Raw genomic sequence first — 22926 nt, forward strand, 5'->3', positions numbered from 1 at the left:
CTTTAAAGAACCTCTTTAGAACTACTTTCGTTTCTAAGTGGTTTCAGAACGGTCAACTCGTTCGTCAAGGCAGAGACACAAAAAAAAAGTACTTATCTTAATTTCAAGTTAAGCGTGCCAATTTCCTTCTGGAAATAATTTTTATAACTGGTGGGAGTGCTCGATCACCATGAGTAAGAATCTGAGTGGTTAGGAGTTAACTAAAATCTAAGTTGTGTTAATTGCGAGATAAGCGCCTGCGGCTGCTGGCGGCGCGCGATAGCAACGCAAATACCCGCCGTGGGCAGCGCAATACCACAGTTTCGCTTATGCAGCACAAATTCATGGCATATGCGCGAGATTATTTTTTCTTGATTGTCTTGTAGGGAGACAACTGAAGGCACTAATTCTTTGCAAACGCTCTTGTACCGCATTTAAACAATAAGCCGTGATTTTAATTACAGCTTGGCAGGCAAAGTGAACATAGATGTCAAAAACGCCAGAACGGAATTTTTCGTACTTTGCGCGTGCTGTTTCACAATACAACAAGACCCAGACGTTCCTGCTTTTCTTGGTTTAAAAAATGATCGAATCGAATATCCTCTTATAACTAATCGAAACGAAACAAAAGTAAAATGGTTAATTTAAGCTAGTCGCACTGAATTCAGCTTTACAAGCATACAGTAATTTTCAACTCGACGTGACAATGAGCCCACCAAATTAACGTTAGTAAAATCTGTCTGTTTGCCAACCGCGTCACGAAACTAACAGTGTCACAGTGAAGTGCGTCAGTGTTGATAAAGGAAGAGCAAAGCAGAAGTGTGTCCCCGCGGCTTCTCTCACTTCCTCTTTTTTCTCTCAGTGACCATGAAACAGGAGGAACAATAGCGCTCGCTGCAAACTACACGCACTCACACTGGATCGGGCCCAATATTTGCCCTCGCCGAACGACCGGCGCAATGTTTGGCGAGGGCCCAAGACAAGTCCGACCAGCAGGCGAGATAGCGAAGCGTGTAGATCTGGCAGTTTCCGAAGTTTCGGCGGGACTCCGACGCGCGGCGCCACTGCGGGGGCTCCCGTCCCGGGAAACGCCGTGTTGGGGAGGGAAAGGAAAGTGAGCGCGAAACAGGAGGAGGAGGAGGAGCAGGTAGCGCAACGCTGAGAAAGGGGAGTGCAAGAGGGAAAAGAGGTTGGAAGAAAGGGGAGTACGCGGTCTCCTCCTCTCGGCCGGCACCCTCCTGCTCTCCCCCGCGCTCCGAGTGCCGCGATGTTCGAGCGAGCCGTAGCGCACGCGCCGCCAGTCGCTTTCAAAGCCCCCGCGGCGCGTGGTTGTCGGACGCCCGTTCGCGCTCACACGAGGCACAGATTGCGTGCGGACGCCGCTGCCAGGACAGCGTGCTTCACCCGCGCGCCTCACGTGCGACCGGCTCCCAGTCTTTGACGAACGCTCCCCTTCCTCTCGTGGCTGATTCTGTCGACCGTCGGCGTTTGACACGAAGATTATTCTCTCCTGTTTGTCCTCAACAAAACTGGGCAGTAATCTGCGGCGGATTAGTTATGCTACGAGAAATGATGCACGGCTGAACACGCCGGAGGAGATCTTCGAGAAAAAACTCTTTGCTTTTGCAGCCGTTTATCTCTCCTCCGCTTTGTACTCGTCACCCTCTTCTCCAGTGTTGTCTTGATGCGTGGAATCGTGAGTGATTGGGTGTCCTAGTCCAGTGCTTTACCTGCGGATCTCGCTTCTGTGAGACAACTCGTCCCGTGCTGCACTCTGTGAACATGAATTCCAACTCAGAAACAGTGAGGTCATTCTTCCTCTTGCGGTGGCTCGTCTTCTTCGGTGTCGTCTCGTCGTACGGTAAGTTCTGGGGCTGCAAGCGCTTTTTGTTGTTTGTTATTCTGTAGGCGTACCTCGCTTTTCCATTCTTGTTAGGTTTCTAAAGGATTATGAACAAAGTATAAGGTGGCATACCACTGCTGCTCCAGCAAGAATTTAGTATTCTAAAAGACGCCATCTAATGTGTAAATGTAGATGACTAGCGGCAAACAGCCTATGTCAAGCTCGATGCAGCTCTTTACAAACAATTCACTGCACAGACATTACCACAGTTACATGAGACTTCCTGCCGCATACAAGCATGGTACGCTATATAGGGCAAACAGATCGACTTGAGATAAAGTTTTCGTGAATCAATAGACGTTCACATTGAAACACACACACTATGATTCACTGGCTCCCGCTGGTAAAACTTCAAGACGGCAGGCATTTCTCAATGCGATATTTATTGCCGATGTTTTGTACCGGAGCTCGGGGTGGTTGATCAAGTCTTGATAAAAGCTGGGCCCCGATGGACAGGCCGACAATAAAGGTATCATTGAAAAATGCCTTGCTTCTTGAACTATATAAATATAGTTGTATGGGTCCGTCAATGGGACAGGGTGGACTTGAAGAATGAAGGGGTCCCTACATATACAGAGCTATATATATATAGTTATATCGTCAATGAAGGTCCGACCATCGACCAAATCTGTTGGATAAATAAACGATGTCCGTAAAAGATGTGACTCGTGAGGCCTTCATTCTTCATGTTCTCTCTGGCCATAAATATATATATATATATATATATATATATATATATATATATATATATATATATATATATATATATATATATATATATATATATATATATATATATATATATATATATATATATATATATATACACTCTTTAATAATAAATGAAAAATACATGGCTATGACAGCACTACTGTGGGCTCAGCACGCCGCCCACTCTCCAGACTACGCGCTGTCACGTTTCTTATTTCGGCCTCGCAGCTAAATAGATGGGCTTACCTCAAGCAGATTGTGTTGATAGCAGGCAACAGCTCTGCTTTGCTTCCATCATTAGGGTGACAACTTATATTAGGGTTGTGAATGCTGTACAGTCAAATTGACAGGTTCTTTTTTATTATACTGACGCAGTCAATGAAACATCTGACTAGAACTTGGCATAATGCATATAATTGCAGTTTGAACACACTTATTTTCAAGATACATCAACAACCTGTACGCGAATGCACGTTTCGTTCATCACTTTATCCAGCTTAAGAAGAAAAACGTCGACGATTAGCTTCAAGGACAGGCATTTACTTGTACAGGGCTCCTTGCTTATTTTATCCACCGTGCCGATGGATGGTCTACACATGCTACTGCCGTACTCACAATTTTCCCTGGCAAATAATGGCGCAATTTTTTGCGAGTTCTGGCTGGCACAACTTTACGTAACCTTATTGAAGGCAGCTGAGAAACCATTCACGCATCTCCTGTAGTAAACTGTGGTGCTTTTGGTGACAACATCTCGTCGCGTTTTAATCATTTTAATAATTGCTTATATTCCTTATGACTGCGTGGGAGACGTTTTACAGCCCGGTGAAAGTCCACCCACCTGTCTCGCGTGACTTCCCATGTTTATTAAATTTCCCAAGCTCAACGAACTATATTTATCATCGACAGCGTAACATATTTGCACTGGTTCGCCAATGTTCATATCATTTGGTCTCGACACCTGCGTGTTCCTTCTTTCATAACGACCATTCATTTTTACCTTTCAGTACAAGAATTCGCAATGCTTGCTGCATCATCTGCACAACGAGTTATCGCTTCGTGCAAAATCTTAAGTCCAAATCATGTTTTTTACAGTAAAATGTGTCTTATACAACTTGACATTTTTTTTCCACTTGTTATGCGTAATATAACTGTGGAAATGGGCATAAAGCTATGCGGATTCGTTTTGACACTAGTTGAAATAATTAGCGCGTGAATTTACGTTTTGCCGCCGCGGTGGCTCAGTGGTTATGGTGCTCGGCTGCTGACACTAAAGACGCGGGTTCGATCCCGGCCGCGGCGGCTGAATTTCTTTGGAGGAGAAATTCTAGACACTCGTGTACTGTGCGATGTCAGTGCACGTAAAAGAACCCCAGGTGGTCGAAATTTCCGGAGCCCTCCACTACGGCGTCTCTCATAGCCTTAATCGCTTTGGGACGTTAAACCCCATAAACCAACCAAACCAAACCAATTTACGTTAAATGGCGGGTGGGCACTTCAATAAGCAGCTTTGCAAAAGCGTAGGGAAGTGATGAATGCTGTGTTGTTATTAAGTATTTTCGATACTAAGTTATTAAACTAGTTTTGCTTGAACTGCGCACAGCCATTCTATTCGTTGCTCTACAAGACTGATACCCGGATCCTCGATGACAAAATTTTCACGTAATATCCCAGAAAAGAAGAATTTCTTTCGGCGGTAATGAATTTCTTGTTCCTAGAAATAAGTACGCTAAATGGAGACATTTACGCCCATGGTCAAGCGTTTTCAGACCACATACCGTAACGTCCGGTATACAATCCAAGGAATACACAGGCTTAAATGTAAAATTTTGTTCTCCGCAGGCGAAATACAAACTATGCACTATTATTGGTTTTAAAATTTCCTAGTATAATAATGTTTTCATGCAGTCAAACATTAGCTGTGCTTGCATAGCCATCGTGCAGAAGACTGACTTTGCGGGCTCTTACTATCACTTACTGGCATCTTGATTCTGAAGGATACTGTTCGCCGATTTGCTTTTTAAAAAAATTGCACGCGCACATTCATACCTACTTTCATAATGCGTGCAGTGCCGGGTGTTTTGCCCCGCACGAAGACAGTGACGCATGGATGTGTAGAAAAGGTCGTGATATGTCCGAAAAGAACAGCGTTAAGTACTCTGTCCTATTGGCTACTACCGTAATTAAGATATTCCACCAGGTCAGCCCTGCGCACTATAAACCAGGTGTGGGCTATAGCCCGAAAATTACAGTAATTTACTTTTCAGCCTTGTAGTAGAACACTTGTTACACCCCTGACGCTCTAAGTCTGTTCACTGGGAGGAGAACACTCGTCGTCTCGTTCCAAGACTTCGATGTGCCGCAAAGGCGGTATTTCTAGGTTCAAAAGCAAGCCATGTGTCCAGAAAAGTTTCGCGGTGTCATCTCTGGCAGGACAAGCCTGAATACAACGTATGAGCCATGGATACGCCGGCAAATTGATCAAACCTAACAATACATCGACCAAGAAGAACCATGGATGCCAGTTCACTGATATATACTCTATAGAATCACTGTGGCTCAGTTCCTTTGCCGTTCGACTGCAGATCCTAACTTCGTGCGATTTGATCCTGGCTGGGGTAGCTGTATTCCCATTGAGGCAAAATAAAAAACGCCCGCGTGCTGAGTGATGTAAGCGCTCGATAAAGAACCCCATGTGATCTAAATAAATCACGGGCCCTTCTCTACATCATATCTCATAGCTCATTTGTCGCTTCGGTACTTCAAGTCCCAAGATTTACAATTAAAATAAAAATCATGTTAGCCAAAAAGAGAAAACAGTGTCGTGCGGAAGATTAAAGAGATCAATGCAAGCTGTATAATATATGTGGGCGGGTAAGTGCCTTCGTACTTGTTTGGCACGTGTAGAGTTCAGAGCTCGACCAGGATTTGACGCATCGTCGCGTGAGCGGAGCGCGTAGGTTGCACAGACTTGAGCCAAAGGCGTCGTGGGTGGATAGTTTTCGCAAGAGAATAAATTTCTCGGCCTACATTAAACACGAGGCATGCGTGGGCCGGTGCCTGCGCCCTAGTTGTTTAAAGTATGTGCGACAGAAAATGGAAGCCGGCTATTATACATGAGAAAATGCACTTGTCGAAAAATGTCCCCTCGGTGAGATAAAGAAGTTACAAAATGAAGAGAACTCCTCTTACTGGAGATATTGCAAGAATCCCTGATAGAATAGACGGCGCCGCGAATGGCCGCCTGCCGTGAGAGTTTCAAAAGCTGCAGCTGAAGTCAAATAAATATGCGAGAAGCCGAGATAACATTGAATGCAGTTAGGCGCCGAGGACCGAGAAAATCTCCTTGTCGTCTGCTTACACGTGGTGCATTAACAAACAGCGCACTGATACCAGTGCAGCTAGTAATCAATATTTATGCGAGCATGTAACCTAGACCTGAAGGAACTGGAGTTCTCAGCGCAGCTTCCTGAAAGAACAATCTCGGCAAAAAGTCTTTTTACGATAGATGATTCGGGCAATGGTTCCATTTCTAGAATTGCCACTTCTATCTTGGGATAATGGTGCTTAAGGGGGTGGGGGAGATTTTTAGCGAGCTTTTTGTGGAAGTCCCTGATTTTATCTCAGAACGTCATGGCACAGTCACAGTAAGCGCCAATTTTGCGTAGTTTATATATAAAAAAAGAAGGTTGCGTGATACTTGACTCAAAAGAAAAAAAAAAAACATGCTCACTCATTTCATATCATCATTTGATTCTAAGGTACGTTTTCAAGCACATGCATATGAGCACTCACTGTCTCAAACTATGGTTCCCGTGAACACACACGCTTAGCCTGTAATGCATCTTCTTCCTGGTCAACTTTCAAGCGCCAACCTCTTTGTTAAAAGAATGCGCAGCTTCTTGTATGATACGGTGTGCCGCATTACGTTCTTCAACGAAGTGTAGTCGCCACAACCCCGCACATCTGACCGCCTTGTTCTTATTTTATAGTAAACTCTAACCTATCGGCCGATCACGCGGTGTATGGGAGCTGAAGCGCGTCATGCTGTTAAAAGCCACTGAGCGCGGGAGCGTTGTTCTGCGTTAGTGCGACGTGTTTTCCCGAGCTGTGTGCCCCTTGCGTGACGCGCGGGGTCCGCGAAGTTGGACAAGCCAAACAAGAGCTGTGAATAGGGCGGGAAAGCGGCGTGGATCATGAAGGCCATGTAGCGGTTGAAGTAACGCGCACAACGCCATAAATCTCGCAAAAGGTAGTTACACCGAACCCACATTTCTGTCTGCCAGACATACAGTACTCGTGCCGATAGGCGTCTTCAAAAAACCCCACGTAGTCGTATCGAACGGAGAATGAAATGGGAACCGGGAGCTCTTTGAAAACGCGCAGCTGAGAACAACATTTTACTGATGTGTGCTCATAATTTTGTGGTTTGGTTTGGTTTGCATCGCATAGTTTCTGTTTGTCGGCTCTTATTTCTGCGCTTGTTTTTGCGCCTTTATTCGAGTTACAATGAGATTGACAATGGACATCAACGCATCGCCTGTAACACAAAATAAGGCTGCAGACACCTGCTAGGTTCGTAATCGCCACACGCGCTGCCAACGTTGGTTCTTTGAGAAAAGTTGGCTTTATGAGCATGAACTCACTCGCATCAAAACTTGGCCTGGAATAACTTCGGCTCTTACAGTGTGACTGTTTCAGGCATTGGAAAGAGAAAAGGTGGAAAGGCAGAAAAGCTAACCATGACAGGGAACTGGTTTGGTATACCCTGTGCTCGGGGAAGGAATGGGGAAATATAAAGCAAAAGGAGAAAGGAGATCTGAGCTTGAAGTCGAATATATAAAAAAAAGAGTTAAGGAGACTGATGTAAGAACTTTGCGGGAAAGGCTACGACATTGGCATTAGCATTTCATCCAACAGCCAAACCTACTGATCTTTCGTCGAAATACATGAGAGAAGCACTTCAACATTGAAGAGAATTCATTCGCTCTGTGTCTGCTTTAATATAACTGCTCTTTCCCGAAATGTTGTATAGCTGTACTGAATTCTTTCGGAATATACTCAGCCAAAAAAAAAAAGTTGTTGCTGTCGTCTTACTTATTTATTTATTTAGAAATACTGTATGCCTCTACAGGCTCATAAAGGAATGAGACACCAGACAAACAAAAAACACAAAAACACAACGGTCCAAAACACAGTAAAAAGCATAGCACAGTTTGATAATTCTGGAGCAAGAAATAAAAACCAAGCAAAAAAGCACAAAATATAGCTGAAGGCAACATTGCAGAGTTGATAATGCAGGCAAGAGCGAACCATTGCGAACAGCGTAGACGTGCTGGTTAACAGCTAAAGTGAAGTCACTTAAAGCAACACTGCCACAGAGCACTGCGCATTCATAGGCAGATCTGTTCACGAAAAAGTTCGCGAATTTTGTTTCCAAACTGTTCTATGCAGTCAACATGCACAACATCCTCTGACAGACTGTTCCACAAACAAAGAACAAATACGTTTCAAAGAACAAATACGTTTGTGCATGCAAACATGGCAAGAATTGAAATCACCAACCTGTGTTTAAATACAACAGCACAAATACCAACAAAATCCAGAACTTCATTCGTATTGTCCCTATCGTGATTAATTCGCAAGTTATTGTTGCAATTCCCGCTGCTGCAAATTCTTGGGCACAGCCCGCTTTGAGTTAACTGTCACTGTGTGGTCGGCATGACAACCAATGCTTTTCCACTGACATGCTGTAACTTAACTTATGATACTAATTCAATAGTAAAACAGTACATTTCAAATAAAGATAACAATAGTATTAAATATTCTGGAGCATTTAGCGTTCAACCGATGGTAGCAAGGTATTTTTTTTTTTTGCCTTCATCTCGCGAAAACTTTAAACCGCCACATTTCAAAGGCTGAAAATCGCACACTGCCCAAAGAAGTTTGTGAGTCGGATAATTCATCAGCATATAGGGAGAGCCAGGACTCTCTTGATAACTTGGCCTCAAGTCCTCTGTTTAGAAAATAGGCTTTCTCGTTTAACAAAAAAAATTAAAGTTCACATTTATAAGCAATCAAACAGCATTTACGAAAACACTACGACTACGATGAAATGAACGGCGGCGCAACAAGGACACTAACAAGAGAGGGGACAGCACATGCGCACCACGTGCGCATGTGGTGTCCCCTCTCTTGTTAGTGTCCTTGTTGCGCCGCCGTTCATTTCATCATGCACGAACTCGCCCCTCAGGCCATTCTACTACGATTACGATACAACCGTACGTACAGTGGTGAGCATCCTTGTCTAGAGCGCTTGAGCAGTGCGCACTTGGTAACAAAAACCGAAATTAGAGAGCAGCCCCTCATTACAGGGCAAAGTTTTCGTGCCTGCTTTGTTTACGAGGCTATCTGGCGCTACTTCCGTGCAAGCGTTGCAGCTGGACCCTAGAGGCTGCCACAAAATCTGGATTTGTTTGCAAGGAAGTGCACCGCCCGAGCGCTCTAGACAAGGCTGCTCACCACTGTACATCAGAAGACGTTCTGAAATGGTGCGTCCTCAATGCATGTTAACTAATAAAATGCAGTCAAGAAAAGCCATTAAGCGAATGCATTCACTTTAATGACCTCTCTAACATCCGGAGTTGAAGAAAAGGTGCCAACCTATACACACAGTAATTGGAGAACGCAGATCAAATGAACAATGATTCTTGGCCCACACGATGAAAGCTCAATGCATGAATCGCACGATTTCAGGAATTTTATCTCTTTCCTTGGGCATGTTGACCCAATGAGTGAGTAATGTGGATTGGTGTTCAACTCTCAGACAAAAGCGCACCATATTCTGCGCCACGTACCGCTAATGAATTGGTGCAAACTTAGTTCTCTTTCTTTTCTTATAACGACTTTTCCACGTGCTTTCTGCAGCCATTGAGCTGCTAGTGAGTAAATTCAGCGCCGAAGCCTTTTCGATTCACCCATTAGCGCCATTCTTCTGATAGCGGAGGGAAAGGTTAAAGGCAATAGCAAGTGGACATGGCATTGGCAAGGCGTCACTCCCTGAGATATAAGTCAAGAGAGATCTTATAAAAAGTTTCGATGCAAACAGACACAAACCACGACAAAAGCGACACACACAGGTCTGTGTCCGTTTGCGCTAAAACTTTTTACATGCTCTATATGCACCAACTCACCCAAAACAAAATTTTAACGAGAGAGATTGTTGGATAAAATTTAGTTGCAAGGAACTGCCAAGGATAAATATTGCACCTTCAATTATTCAGCTTAATTTTTCTTACACGCTTTTTTTTTTCGCAAGACAGAACTTGTGACTCCTCTTACTTAACCCAAGGTCTTTTTCGTCATCGGCAGTCAGGTGCCTCCGGGTTCTTTTATACAGTTCATGCATAACTTGGACTGTCCATACATAATGTGCCAGCAGGAACGTTCTTTGCAAACGGAATCCGTCCATCACTAATAATGGTACAACATATTTTCATATATGAACGACGGCCTCGGTTGTTTGCCGCTGGAGATCTTGTTTAAACACTATACGTAATCTCTTATGTACCTGATATCTCAAGTAACTGGCGGACCGTTATTTAATCATAGATGAACATGCACGAAGTTTACTTGCGATATAACCACCATCCCGGTTATAGCGATAAACATGGCCAGTAAGCAAGAACAAATCCAGAGGTGATGTCTCAGTGGCCATGGCTTTCAGCAGCCGAACTCATGGCGGCGGCATCGTATTTCGGCGCAGGTGAAATGGATAGCCGGCTCTACACTGTGCGGTGTGAATGCGTGTTATAGGACATTACGTGATCGAAATTAATCCGCAGTTCTCGCACCTGTGGGGGAGGGGGGGGGGGGGGAGGGGGGGCTGAACACCTAAAATATCCAAATGATTGCAAGGCAATTGAGCCTAGGGATCAACATCGTTGCTTCCCGGATCATTTCATTGCGTTGCTGACCTGAAAAGACTATCATCGATAATGCTATGTATACGATCTCCTACGCGTAGCCGAAGAAATTTAAAATTTCTTTGCTGTTCTATTTCGTATAAACGCGTTCACCGAACAGGACATGTAGGGCTGCCAACGATGCGTGGTTTGAATCAAACCTAGCTTACTAAAAGCGAAGCACAAAGGCCCGCTGTGCCTGGAGACTCAGCAGAGCTCGCCGCAGAGTTGACGCGCACGACGCGCGCGTTGTTCGCAGCGCCGGGTATTTGAGAAAGCGGTTCCACTTCCGCACTCCGGAAGTTTCCCGAAACGCGCGGCTTCCACTCTATACACGCGAGCTGGCCGGTCTCATTGTCAAAGGCAGCGCGGCCGGCTGGCAGACAGCGCTATTGACCGCGCCCCCCACTGCGGTCACGGCTGCCATCCATCTTTGAACAGCACGGGCCGAAACGGCGGAGGACGACGTGAAAGTTTACAGTGCTCGTTTGTCGCCGTCTCTGTGCGGCCTGCGATGCCGGGTGAGCACTAAAAGGACGCTCGGAACAAAGGAGAAAGAAACGCGCGCACAATGACGCCATTCTCTCGTCTCGGCGGCGTTTCGTAGAAATGAGTACCGGTTACGCCCTGAGTGAAATTAGCGAGGTGGAGCACGATTCTGCACATGGATACGCACGTACGTAACGAACACGCCCGCCGCGTTCGGATGAGTATTAATTATTACCGCACGCGCACCCGCCGCGTCGAGCAGCTTATGGCTTCCAATCAGATTATTCTTGATGATGTCATGGCATCTCGTCTAGCTGTCGATTGCGTTGTCCTCCAGCTATTGTATTCTGGTTGTACCGCTAGCCACGGAGCGTGAACGGCTGACAGAGGTTCGTCTGCGTCCTGCCATCCAAGCTTTCAACCCCGCGACAACCGTGCTCTCATTTCCTGTTCCGATATCAGCGTGGAACTCAAAGCATAACTGAACTCAGCCTTGAAGATTAAGGCTCTGCTAAAATGTGAGGTTCGGCCCGCCATAGTGTGCTTCTGGGCTATACGTTCAGCTGCTTTGCCCAAGGACTCGGGGCCGGACTACTGTCGTGCAAGCCGCATTTCGTTGCAGCCGAAATCCGAAAATTCCCGTGTGCTATGCTCTGTCAGTGCAAGCAACGAACACGATGTGCTCGAAATTGTTCCTGAAGCCCTCTCCTACGGTGTTTCTCATAGCCTATGTTCAGCATTGGGACACTGCAACACAGATAATTTAACATAACAGAACAGAACATAACAATATGTAAAGTTTAGCTGAGTGATCTTGTCACATCAATATCTTCTGTGGGCTGTTTTCGGCGTTGCAGTGAAAAATGCTTCTTTAATTTCTGAAGCACAGACTCAAACTGGGTTTTTTTTTTTTCGAATTCTTTCAAATTTTCATGTTTCAACTGAAGGTTTATTGGTATTGTCAGCAGCGCCTATTTTACACACATCATGAAAAATTCACGGAACGAAATTTACCGTTTCAAACTGGGCTAGTTGGTTTCTTGCATTGTCTTGAATCTTCCTGCTACTCTATGGGCGTAGGCCGGACTAAGGCATTATCCCACACAGGACAATGATTGTGCGTTGGTGTCCTGTGTTGCATTGACCCTATGTCCTGTCTGTCCACGTCTACTGAATAGCAAAAGGATGAAAGACCATGAAAAGATATATAATTCAAACGCATGTTAAAAAGAAAAAATTCGCACCCAACTTCCTTCCACCCAACTCTGTTACGTATTACGCAACACACTTTAAAAACGCTTCGGTGGTCACACATCAAAGACAACCTTCCGCGCTAATGTTTCTCTTTGGACGCCCACAAATTTCCTGCTTACCTTCCGCACTGCACATCGCTTCATATCGCTTCGACTGCGCTTGAGCGACCTCTCGGTGCTTAATGTGCACATACATGTCGCGGTTATGTAGGCGCATCACAAGCCTATGCTGCCTCTCTCTCTCGTTTTACCCCGCTTGTATCCTCTTTAATTATTTTTTTATTTATTTGCCTGATACCCACAGCACGCCTTTGTCAGTGTGCTGTAGCAAGCATTGCTCACTTTTTGTCAGTGCACAATTTTTTTCTTTTCTCCGATTTTTTCTCCATGGCATAAATGTAATCTCAGCACACAATCTACCCGTATGCAAGATGCCCATGTAACTGTGAAACGTCATTGTGCGTTAAAAAACCCCAGGTGGTTGAACCTTTTCCGGCCACCGCCCCTACTGCACCACTTACTCTCTTCTTTCTTTCATTTCCTCCTTCCTGCCTTCTCTCATGGCGTGGTTTAGGTGTCCGCCTAGGAGTGAAACGGGTGCTGCGCCTCTTCTTTTTTAAGTTCAATTTTCATTTTTTTTTGCAACTCAGAGGCTTCAAAATCGTGCCAGGCGGCGTGCACTCAGTCGAACGCGCCGCCAGAGTACCGATAACGCAGCAGACACTTTTAATTTCTGGTATACAGCAGGAGCCGATCTCCTCGACCACTAGGAGATCGATAATCCCACTTAGTGACTGCAATTCAAGGAAATGATATTGCAGCAGTTTCCATTGGAAAATTCGTGTCATAATCGATTTATTCGTTTGAGACTTTTCAGTTCCAACAAATGTGCCGTTAACCATCGTTGTCGGTGTCCAATACGATAATGATGTTACTGGGCACGTGCCATGTATTTCTTTATAGCACATTCAAGCTAGGTCGCTGCGAGCAGAGGCGCCATCGAAAGCGCCGCTATGCGGCGAGGCGGCAACTCACTCTGAATTCAGTCGATTCAGAGTTGTCCCGTTATTACTTTTAAAGGGATATTGACGACAAACTGAAATTGGCCTGGATTGATAGGTTACCGGTCTCAATAGCGAAGGTAACACTAAGAACGTAGCTCTTGTAAACTAGAAAGGTTTAGTTTATTAGGATTTAACGTCCCAAAGCGACTCAGGCTAAGAGGTACGCCGTAGTCAAGAGCTCCGGAAATTTCGACCACCTGGGGTTCTTTAACGTGCACTGACATCGCACAGCACAAGAGCCTCTAGAATTTCGCCTCCACCGAAATTCGGCCGCCGCGGCCGGCATCGAACCCGCGTCTTTCGGGTCAGCAGCCGAGCGCCGTAATCACTGAGCCACCGCGGAAAGGATGTTAACAACCTCGCTGGTGCTTACCATTGCAGGGAAAGTAGCAGAACTCCGCGAGGGCGGTTATGTGTGCGAGGCTGTCTGCCTCGATGACGAGCACGATGTCGGTGTCGCGTTTAACATCGTGTAGTGCGATTACCATCGTTACTGCAGTGGGCCATGATTGATAAGGTCCAGTGGAACGGGCACAACGAATATATCGTGTTTATGCTATAGAGTTTTCGCGATATTAAGGTCGACGCCGCGGCTTCAACTGGCGACCGTGTCTAGTACAGTCAGAAAAGTGTTTCGAACGACGCCGCGCACTCGGTCAAAAGAGCGTATGCGCGAAACACACGCTGTTCTTCTTTCACCATTAATTATTACGCTCTAAAACAGCGTATCTTTCGTAACTAAACTATCAAACGTCATCTTACTCCAACCTGCGAAAGGCGGAGAAATTAAACGCGGCTCTAGAGTAGAGCTTCAATAAAACTTTGGTTGGGGCTAGCTGGTGCATGATAGTCTTATCACGAAGGATCAGCGCGAACACTAGTCAATCTACAAAGAAGAGAAAAACAAAAGAACAGGCGCTACACTAACAATTCCTTTATTCTTCTTGATACCTTTGGCCACCCTTGCACAAGCAAGTGAAAAATAGGCAAGTCATCCGAGGCAAGTTAACAACGACGCGAGCACAGGAACTAATACTCTGTTGTGCAAAGGGACATGGAAGTATCTCTAATGCAGTCTTGCTTTTTTCTTAATGTGATAAGCTTCAAGGGCTAGCCGCACGTGTTCATTTTTTGTGCTGCCAAAAATCGACGTCTCTTCGTACCACAGAGCACAACTGCTGCAATCATTAATGTGTGACACAAGATACGCACCTCTGTTAACTTTATTCTTTACATTTAGCGCATGCTCTCTAATCGCTCATTAAACCAGCGCCCTGTCTGCCTGATGTAAGTCTTTCCACATGAAAGAGGGAAGGCGTACACCACTCCGATGCTGCATGGGACGAGTGTTGTCCTGTGTCTGATTTGGCAGCCATGCCTTCCATCATCGCACGTCACAGAACGCTTGTCACGCGGATATTTCCCACTGTCTTTAAAGTCGACGGAAGTTCGGTTCAACTGAAGCCGGAAAACAGCCGGCTGCGCTTGCTGCTTTTCTTTTGGAGCCCACTTAAGCCTTTGGTCATGTTCGAAAGCAACGAATTGCGTATGGACGCTGGCTAAAAAAAAAAAAAAATGAAATAATGCCATATCTTCTCATTATTGTTTCTAAAGAGTACTTTTATTTGTTCTCTTTATATCTTGTCCGCATACGAATTCCGGTGCGGCTAGCGAGCAGAGGCTACAACAACGCCGACAGTTTACCAGATCTGCAGTTGGCATAGTCCCAGGAGGCTAATTTTCTCGCGGTTTATTTTGGTGCCCCTTACACATATTTCCCCGTACTTGCACAACCATTTACAAAAGCTGCATGCGCCGGTTTGCTTTTTAGGACAGAATAGTTACATGCTATTAGTGACGAAAATGCAGCGCGAAACCTCATCGAAGGAGCCAGTATAGTGGGATATTCATTTTTTACCATCTCAGTTGTCCAGTACCAATGAGCTCTCCAGGCTTTGTTGAATGGTTTAAATGGCAATCTACTCTCAAGTTATGAGGACGTTAAAAATGGCCCTACAACGTACCGTGTAGCAGCGAAATAGCACCACGGTGTTTATATGCTTACGTTTATATGCGTTTCACCAAGGCGTTTAAATATTTGAGTGGGGTCACATTTTTTTTTACCTAATCAATGCAGGCCTACTGCCTCCGTAAATGAAAAAAGGAATATTTGGTTGTTTTATGTACCAGGTACGAAATGCAAAGCAAGTGGCCGATTGTGTTGGTAGACGAACTCAGCAATTCTGGCACCGCCGTTTCGTTCACCAGCGGCGGATCTAGCACCCCGACGCATAATCCCGACCTCGAGCTACGCTGCCTCTCTTAGTCGACTGAACCACTGCTAACTGGGCTATGCCATTTATTCTGATGTTTATGAAATTATTTTGCTTTATGTTTTCTGTACTTAACTTCCGCTTCCGCTTTGCAAAGCAACGAGAGGAAACACGCAGAGTAGTATTCTTTTGAAATCGGACTTGGAAAAAAAATACCAATTATCGGAATAATTAAGATACAAGCGGATTGGAGCGATGCGCAGCGGAAGCTTCTAACCAGTTGTAAATATTTAACAGCATAGTGGGGTACAACTAGTCATTGAGCTGTAAAGCGCAAAGAATGATTCTTTTTTGTGCACTCACGGTCACTGCCCGTAACGCTGGGCGAGTGAAGCTAATTTGCATTACATGCTGAATATCTTCTACTTTCAGGGGGATGAAGAAAAGGGCAAGTAAGCGAATATATTTGTTACTGCGTGGTAATCTTCAGGTTGCACAGTTTGTAAGGCTAATGTATGCGGCAGTCAAAACATGGGGCCCAAGCCGTAACCACTGATCGAAATACTAACTAGACAGTAATTAACTACAAAGAACCACTGTGATTTAGCAGTAACATCTGGATCAGCTTTTTTCATTCATTTATTTTACCTCTGGAAGAGCAACTTTCTCTGGCTGTTCGTAAGGCTGAAAATTTTCGTCTTTTCCAAAAGAATGAGGCTCTTTAGGACCTCCCAGGAAACATGAGTTAATGACCTGCTTTTCATTTTGGCGCAGGTTAAAACACGATAACCGCATTATTTTGCTCGACAACTATAAATAAAATATTCGTCTTTTCGGAACTTTATATCAAAAAACGCTCTTGCAACATGCTCGGCTCTATACCGTCAGGATATGAATTCCCGATAAAAGAAAAAGGTACCGGTACCCGCACGCACCCGCGCACGTGAACAGCGATGTAGTTATTGTGCTTCAAGGAGTTCTTTTTGTGTAACATCTCTGAGCCTGAGCAGAGTCTGAACTTACAGTCGAACTTAATGGGAGTTTATTTTCGCTTGCCTACCAGCCTGTCTTCCAAAATAGTGAAATCCGTTTGCTCGGAGCCAGTCTGTGATGCACTCGACGTGGCAAGGGAGCCATGCTGCTGAAGTTGTTGTGCTCCTGGAAACGGTGACTGAAACAATGTTGCAAGAAATCCCCGTCGCAGTCAATTGAAACACGACAAGTAAAACGCAAACAAGAGTGCAAGAACTCGAAGGAGAAGTCACATATGAAGGAGTTTATATCGGGCTACAAATTATCAAGACCGAAATTTTAAACCGTATATTAATGAAATCTTCGTGTTCTCTCGATCACGTAATCAGTTTGTAATATCGAAGATGAAGTTTGAAGTGGGGTATTATTTCCGAACGCTAAACAAGAAAACGCCTTTAGGGAGCTAAAAAGGGCTAAGTTGTCTTCTTTTTAAAAGCAGGGTAAGCTGTCGAAGTTAGGGATTATATTTTGATCACTAATAAAATATGCGGATTTTTTACTGTTGGCAAGGGAGGTATATTCTCACCGCAAGGCCTAGTAACATGATGCAGTTAGCGATGGAAGGAGGCTTCTAAGCGCGGAAGTGGAGGTCCTGAGGTTAGCAAACGCAGGAGGTTCAAACCTCGGACAACGTCTTCGCAACTGATATAACTTCGCACGTTTTGAGGCGGGAATTGGCGTCTTAAACCGTAAGTATCCCGTATGTTTAGTGATAGAATTCGACCCCAGGGCATGGGTAGCATACTCTGCCACTTAAAAGGAGAGCGCTAAAGAACAGCTTCCTCCATTTTTTCTCCAGTCGCGTTTATAGTGCAAAGAGGTGTATTCAGTATTGCTCTGATAACCACTTTTAAGGGCAGGAAACAAAAGCGGCGTAGGGTGAACATTTATTTGAAGGACGCTTTATGCGGGTTTGCTTTAAAAAGTTCGAGAACTTCGTCAATAGTTATGGTTATTGCTTGTACGCTTTCTCCAATAAATTAGATAGCGGCGTTGCCCGCAGACGATGTTTTATATGTGATTGCGGGGTCCTTACAGATTCCACAGTGCACCAGAACCTAAGGACCACAGTGGCCGGGCATAATCTGAACTACAACATAGGACTGGTGCACACATTATCAATTAATTTAGTTCACAAACCCTCAAATTTGCTTCAGAAAACAGCAAAAACGTGCAACATTGGTCCAGAATATCAGGCTAAATGCCTTCAACTTTAGTTGACTAGACAGGCCCGTAAGAATAAAACCGGAGGAAAAGAAGCGGCAATGCCATTTCACCCGGTTCCCAGAAAAAAGTTTATTCAGCGCGGATCGATATCAAATAGAACTTAAACGAACGGTGTACTCACGCAATAGGCTACATACAGGTCGCTTTGCCTTTCGTGCTGATTCGAAACAGTGACGAGCGAGCTAGATGTGATGGAAGAGGTTCATATGCATATACACGAACGTTTCTTTGTGCGGATCGAAAACGAGTGTTTGATTGTCTGTCGTCCAAATGTTTCTTTTACTTGATTTTTCTTGCCATAAAGCGCCTGGAACGGAGCATGCTTCGGTTCGCCAGACATCGTATTTTCCATTTCGCAGACACCAGTCGCGTGACGCACGCTTCCCCTCTGCCTGTGTCGTAGCTCTCTTCCGAATGACGCAGACGAGGGTACGGATGGTTCAAATGTTCTCAGTTTTATTGCAAGCATTGATGTGAACGTGTTATTCCGCTTGCGTTCTCCAAAAAAAAAAATAGCATCCAAAAGCTGATTCGAGGCACCTCATCTGCCGTGGCAGAAACGTTTGCTCGAAACAAGAAGAAGAGCACCATTGAAGGTAATGTCCGCGGAGCAGAATTGTTTGGATTCATCGGACGATGCATAGCAGCACGTGGGCGAAGGGAGCGGAAATTTGAAAGTTCTGAAACAGTTACGTCATCGCCTAGTCTCGGCGGCCTTCTCTGATGCTCTTAAAAGAAGCCCGGAGATCGTCGCGACTTCACTCAGTTCATACATTACCATTTTAAATGATAGCCGAAAATAAATCTGGACATATTTTACCTACACTTCTCGCCCTACATTTGAATCCTTGAATGTCGTCGAATTCTCAAAGAAGCGCTGTAGTTTCCCTTTACGTTGCTCTTCTGCCAACCGTTAGCGAAGCCGTAACAAACATTAAAGTTATAGTTTGAGCACCCGTTGTATTTATGCATTTTGTTAAAAATTGGCCCCACTGCGGTGGCTCAGTGGTTACGGCGCTCGGCTGCTGACCCGAAAGACGCGGGTTCGATCCAGCCCGCGGCGGTCGAATTTCTATGAAGGCGAAATTCTAGAGGCACGTGTGCTGTGCGATGTCAGTGCACGTTAAAGAACCCCAGGTGGTCGACATTTCCGGAGCCCTTCACTACGGCGTCGCTCATAGCCTGGGTTGCTTCGAGACGTTAAACCTCAATAAACCAAACCATTAAAAAGGGAAAATAGAGGAGGAGGAGGTAAACTTTATTAGTTCAAAAAAAAAAAAGAAACGGAACTTGAGGTCGACGCTAAGAGATCCGAAGACCAAAAAAAAGAACAATGAAAGAATGAATAAATTAATGCATTCGATGTTATGGTGACATTTCAGAGCCAGGCTTTCTTAGCACTTCTTCACAGATGCTTCATTCCAACCTTGATTATCCGCTCCAGCTAAACCCCCTTCCGTTGCTGCCTCGATAAGCGAACCACACCGCCAGGGAGCAGTGAACGGGGGAGTCACCAAGCGTAGACTCGCGCGCACGGGGAATCGGCGAGAGTCAAAAAGCCATTCCGAGTTACTTTGAGTTTACGATGTCGCATCTTTGTGCTCCGGCAGGAACAGTTGAAGCGGGCACAAAGAAAGAGCGCGTGCGCTGGAACAAAGTTAGGCGTGAGGGTGGCCATAAAAGCGAAGATGACCAATCGCTGCCTTTAGTGCGACGACCCCTCGCAAGGCGCTAACTTCGGCGAAGAGGTAACTACTCTGTGCTCTCCGGTGTCTACTTTGCTCTGCTCTTCTATGTAGGTGGATTTTAGGAATGAGGGAGGGGGGGGGGGGGGACGCAGCGAGTGAACATGACGGAAAACAAAGAGATAAATTCAGCTGACAGCGAAACAGGGAGGAGTGGCTCTAAGATGGAGAGGGAGGAGGCGAAGAGGCGGCAGTGATGCCGGTATAGCAAGCCCATTACAAGAGAGATGAAAAGGAGCGGGGTGAGAAGGGAGTAAGGATGGGTGCTTGTCACGAAAGCGTGCATGCGTGCAAGATTGTTGCCCGCTTACTGCAGGGAGCGAAAAAAAAATAAAAGAAAGTCAGCGAGGAGAGCAGAGAACGTAGAGGACGGGCGAAACCGAAAAATGCGCAGCACGGTCCGTTCGCTGCCATACGACGGCGGCAGGCCCAGCGCCGGTCGTCACCGTTACGGCCCATTTGTCAGATCGGCGTAGTGCCCATACTTCTTCGACTTTTATTTTTCCTTGATCAGAGTTTTTTTTTATTTATTACCGCGCATAAATGCAAGCAGCTCGTGTTTTTTGAGCTTCGCGCGACCCTCGTGGGGTCGGCTCGGTGATGTTTATTTCCTGGATACAAAAAAAAAAAAAAATTTTCGCCGCCTGTGTTTTAGTCTTTCTATCGTGCATCACGATTTTTTCTTTTTCTTTCGTGTTTTTCCTTCTCACTTCTCTATTCACTGCTCTTCTCAGCTCCCGCTCAGTTTCCCTCACTTTGATACACTTCCCATCAAGAGACACTTCAAGCGAGTGCCGAGGGTGCCGGAAGTGGGAAGGGGAACGACACTGGCTTCTTCGTCCTCCTCTCCCGCTCCGTCTCTTCCGGAATTAAAAACCAAAACGGGGCTCCTAAAGTGCTCGTTGAAGACACAGTTTATGGCGAGGTTTAGAAAACACGACGACTGCAAAGAAGAATACGAAGCGAGATATGAAGGAGTGAAAGAAAGAGCGCATTGGAGAAAGCCTAGAGGAAGACTCATAGATGTTTTAGGGCAAAAAAGGAAGAGGAGTGATAAAGAAACAAACTGCACCGTTTCCAGAGAAAGGCAGAGGGGAAAGGGGAAAAGTATAAAGCAGGATCTGGTGAATAGGAGCTGACAGAAAGGATGAATGTTCGAGAAAGTAAGAGAAAAGTGAGGTGAAGGAGCAGAAAGGCTGAGCGCGATGGACGCGCCGTGCCCCTGGCGGCGTTAACGTGCATAAAGCCAGAGCAACTTATGGCGGGGCACTTCCTTCCGGTTCTCTTGGCGCCTGAAAGGAGATCTTTTCTTGAGGGTTTTCTCAACGGTCGCTCTTCCGCCCTACGGTGTGCCGTCCTAACTTAGAAGGGAGCAAGGCGGAGGCTTTTGTATTCGTTTGCTTCATTCGCAGTTGAACGTTAGCGGTAAATCATCTGACAGCGTTGCAGATAAAATATCACGATGATGCGAAAATCATTCATTTTACGTTCGAGGAGCGTATGTTTTTCTGGAGGCTTGCCTTTATGCTGCAATTTACCGGGCGCGTATTGCCCTTGTTTGGTGTCCCACTGGTTGCCTGTGCAGGACCATTGCATGTCAAGCGACCCAGACTAGGCCCTCAAGCATCTCGGATATTTTAAAAAAGAAATCGTAATATATCGCATCACTGTGATAAACGCCCTCCAAACTTGTTTTCAGGTAAAAACTTGAAATGGCGGCCACGGCGCGAAATAAGGTGCGCCGCTGATAGCAAAACAGTACTACCCAAAAAATTGACAAATACGAATTTCTTTACATATGCTTACAAAATTGAAAGAACAACAACTTCATAGTAACTTGGACAAAATATTTGTTTCTACAGTAATGATTACGCCTAATTTCTAATATTTTCTAGAATGTGGGGTGCCTGTAAAAATGTTTCGGACCGCAATGGAGGTAAATCGTTTAAGAGCAAAAAATTTCTAACTTGGAAGGCACTGATTTTTGCCGCTTCTTTAGGTGTCATTTAGCCGTTAATGCAATATATTCATTTAAAAATTTATTTAGAATAAGTCTTGTTTTAACCGAGGAAATCATTTTTAACGGTTAGTGCCGGCGCCGTATCTATTTATGCCACGGCGCGGTTAAAAGTTCTCAAGAAACAAGCTGTCAGAGCGTTTACCGCCGTGATAGGATTAATTTTTTTTTTCAAGAAATCTTAGTTGATTGGGCCTGAAGGACTTGTCATTTGGCGCGAAGGGACCGTATAAATACACCCTAAGCCTGAAAGCACTGAAAGTTCTTCAGAGGTTAGCCTTGTGGAAACAGTGTTGCCGTGACCATTACTCCATCAAAACCAGTTATTACTTTTTTGAGGACTAATTGCAAAAGGAAATTGGGTACAGTTAATCTGCTTATGTACTACAGCTATTAGGCGCAAATATTAAGCAGGCTTTAAGTTTTATTTCACTCATTTTTGGTTTAAAATTTGGGCTAATTCATTGGGGATAGTCAGAGTAGCGTTGAATCGCCACACTCAACAATACGTACAATGACGTACCACAGTGACACAGCAGTCTGAGTAGTAAAAAGCAGTAATTATTCAATGCTGCTTAATTATTCGCGCTAACTATTCTTGTAAACATTGTGATCGTCAAGTGAGATAGTTGCTGCATTCCTGATGAAGCAAGCGTTTGCTCTAGCGTAGAGCTCTTAACAGCGTAAACCCAGAAGCCATAGATGCTATCGCCTCTGAAAGTTCGAGTTAAGCGTAACCAGCTCTGAAATAGCAAACCTTCATGAAGCCTTCATGAAGATCAACTGTTAAGGCTAGACATAGTTGTGCACGTATGAATATTAGCTGTGCAATGCAAGGATATTACGCACAGTGGTAAATACGAAGCGATAAGCTTCGAATGCATGCTTAGTTTACTGCGGTTCTCTTGGGATTACGAAACGAAAACCTTTACCAAGGCCTCACCATCCGCCTGTGGAGACAGCAGTGCGTTGTTCTATAATTCACACGCTAGCTTGCTCCTACTGTGAACGAAATTTGCTGCTCGGGTTGAGTCCTTGGCAGAATACGTTGCTCCCTTACTTACTCTGACATTGGTGGTGGTTGCACATCTCTTCGTTCAAGTATCTATTTTTTGCTAAGGTTTTCCACTTCTTACGGTTCAGGACAATCTTTCCTGCGCTTAAAATTCGCGTATTTCTTCTTTCAAAGTCGCTCCTTCTCCATAGTGTGCTTGGTACGTATTAGTGGAGAGAATTGCACAAAGCTGATGTAAACGACGTGAAACCACAAAT

General features: G+C 45.1%; 1 protein-coding gene across 1 annotated transcript in view; it reads left to right on the forward strand.

The window, feature by feature from the left end:
• The first annotated feature begins 1297 nt into the window (after nucleotides 1–1297).
• LOC149341687 (uncharacterized) overlaps nucleotides 1298–22926 on the forward strand; it is a 280304-nt gene continuing 258675 nt past the window's right edge. Inside the window, exon 1 of the mRNA XM_089542011.1 lies at nucleotides 1298–1840. Coding sequence (XP_089398137.1) covers nucleotides 1762–1840 — 79 coding nt within the window. The 5' untranslated portion in view covers nucleotides 1298–1761. The remainder of the gene's footprint in view (nucleotides 1841–22926) is intronic.

This window comes from Amblyomma mixtum, chromosome 5, assembly GCF_055824585.1.
Source record: "Amblyomma mixtum isolate Tamu chromosome 5, ASM5582458v1, whole genome shotgun sequence".
Taxonomy (NCBI): Eukaryota; Metazoa; Arthropoda; class Arachnida; order Ixodida; family Ixodidae; genus Amblyomma; species Amblyomma mixtum.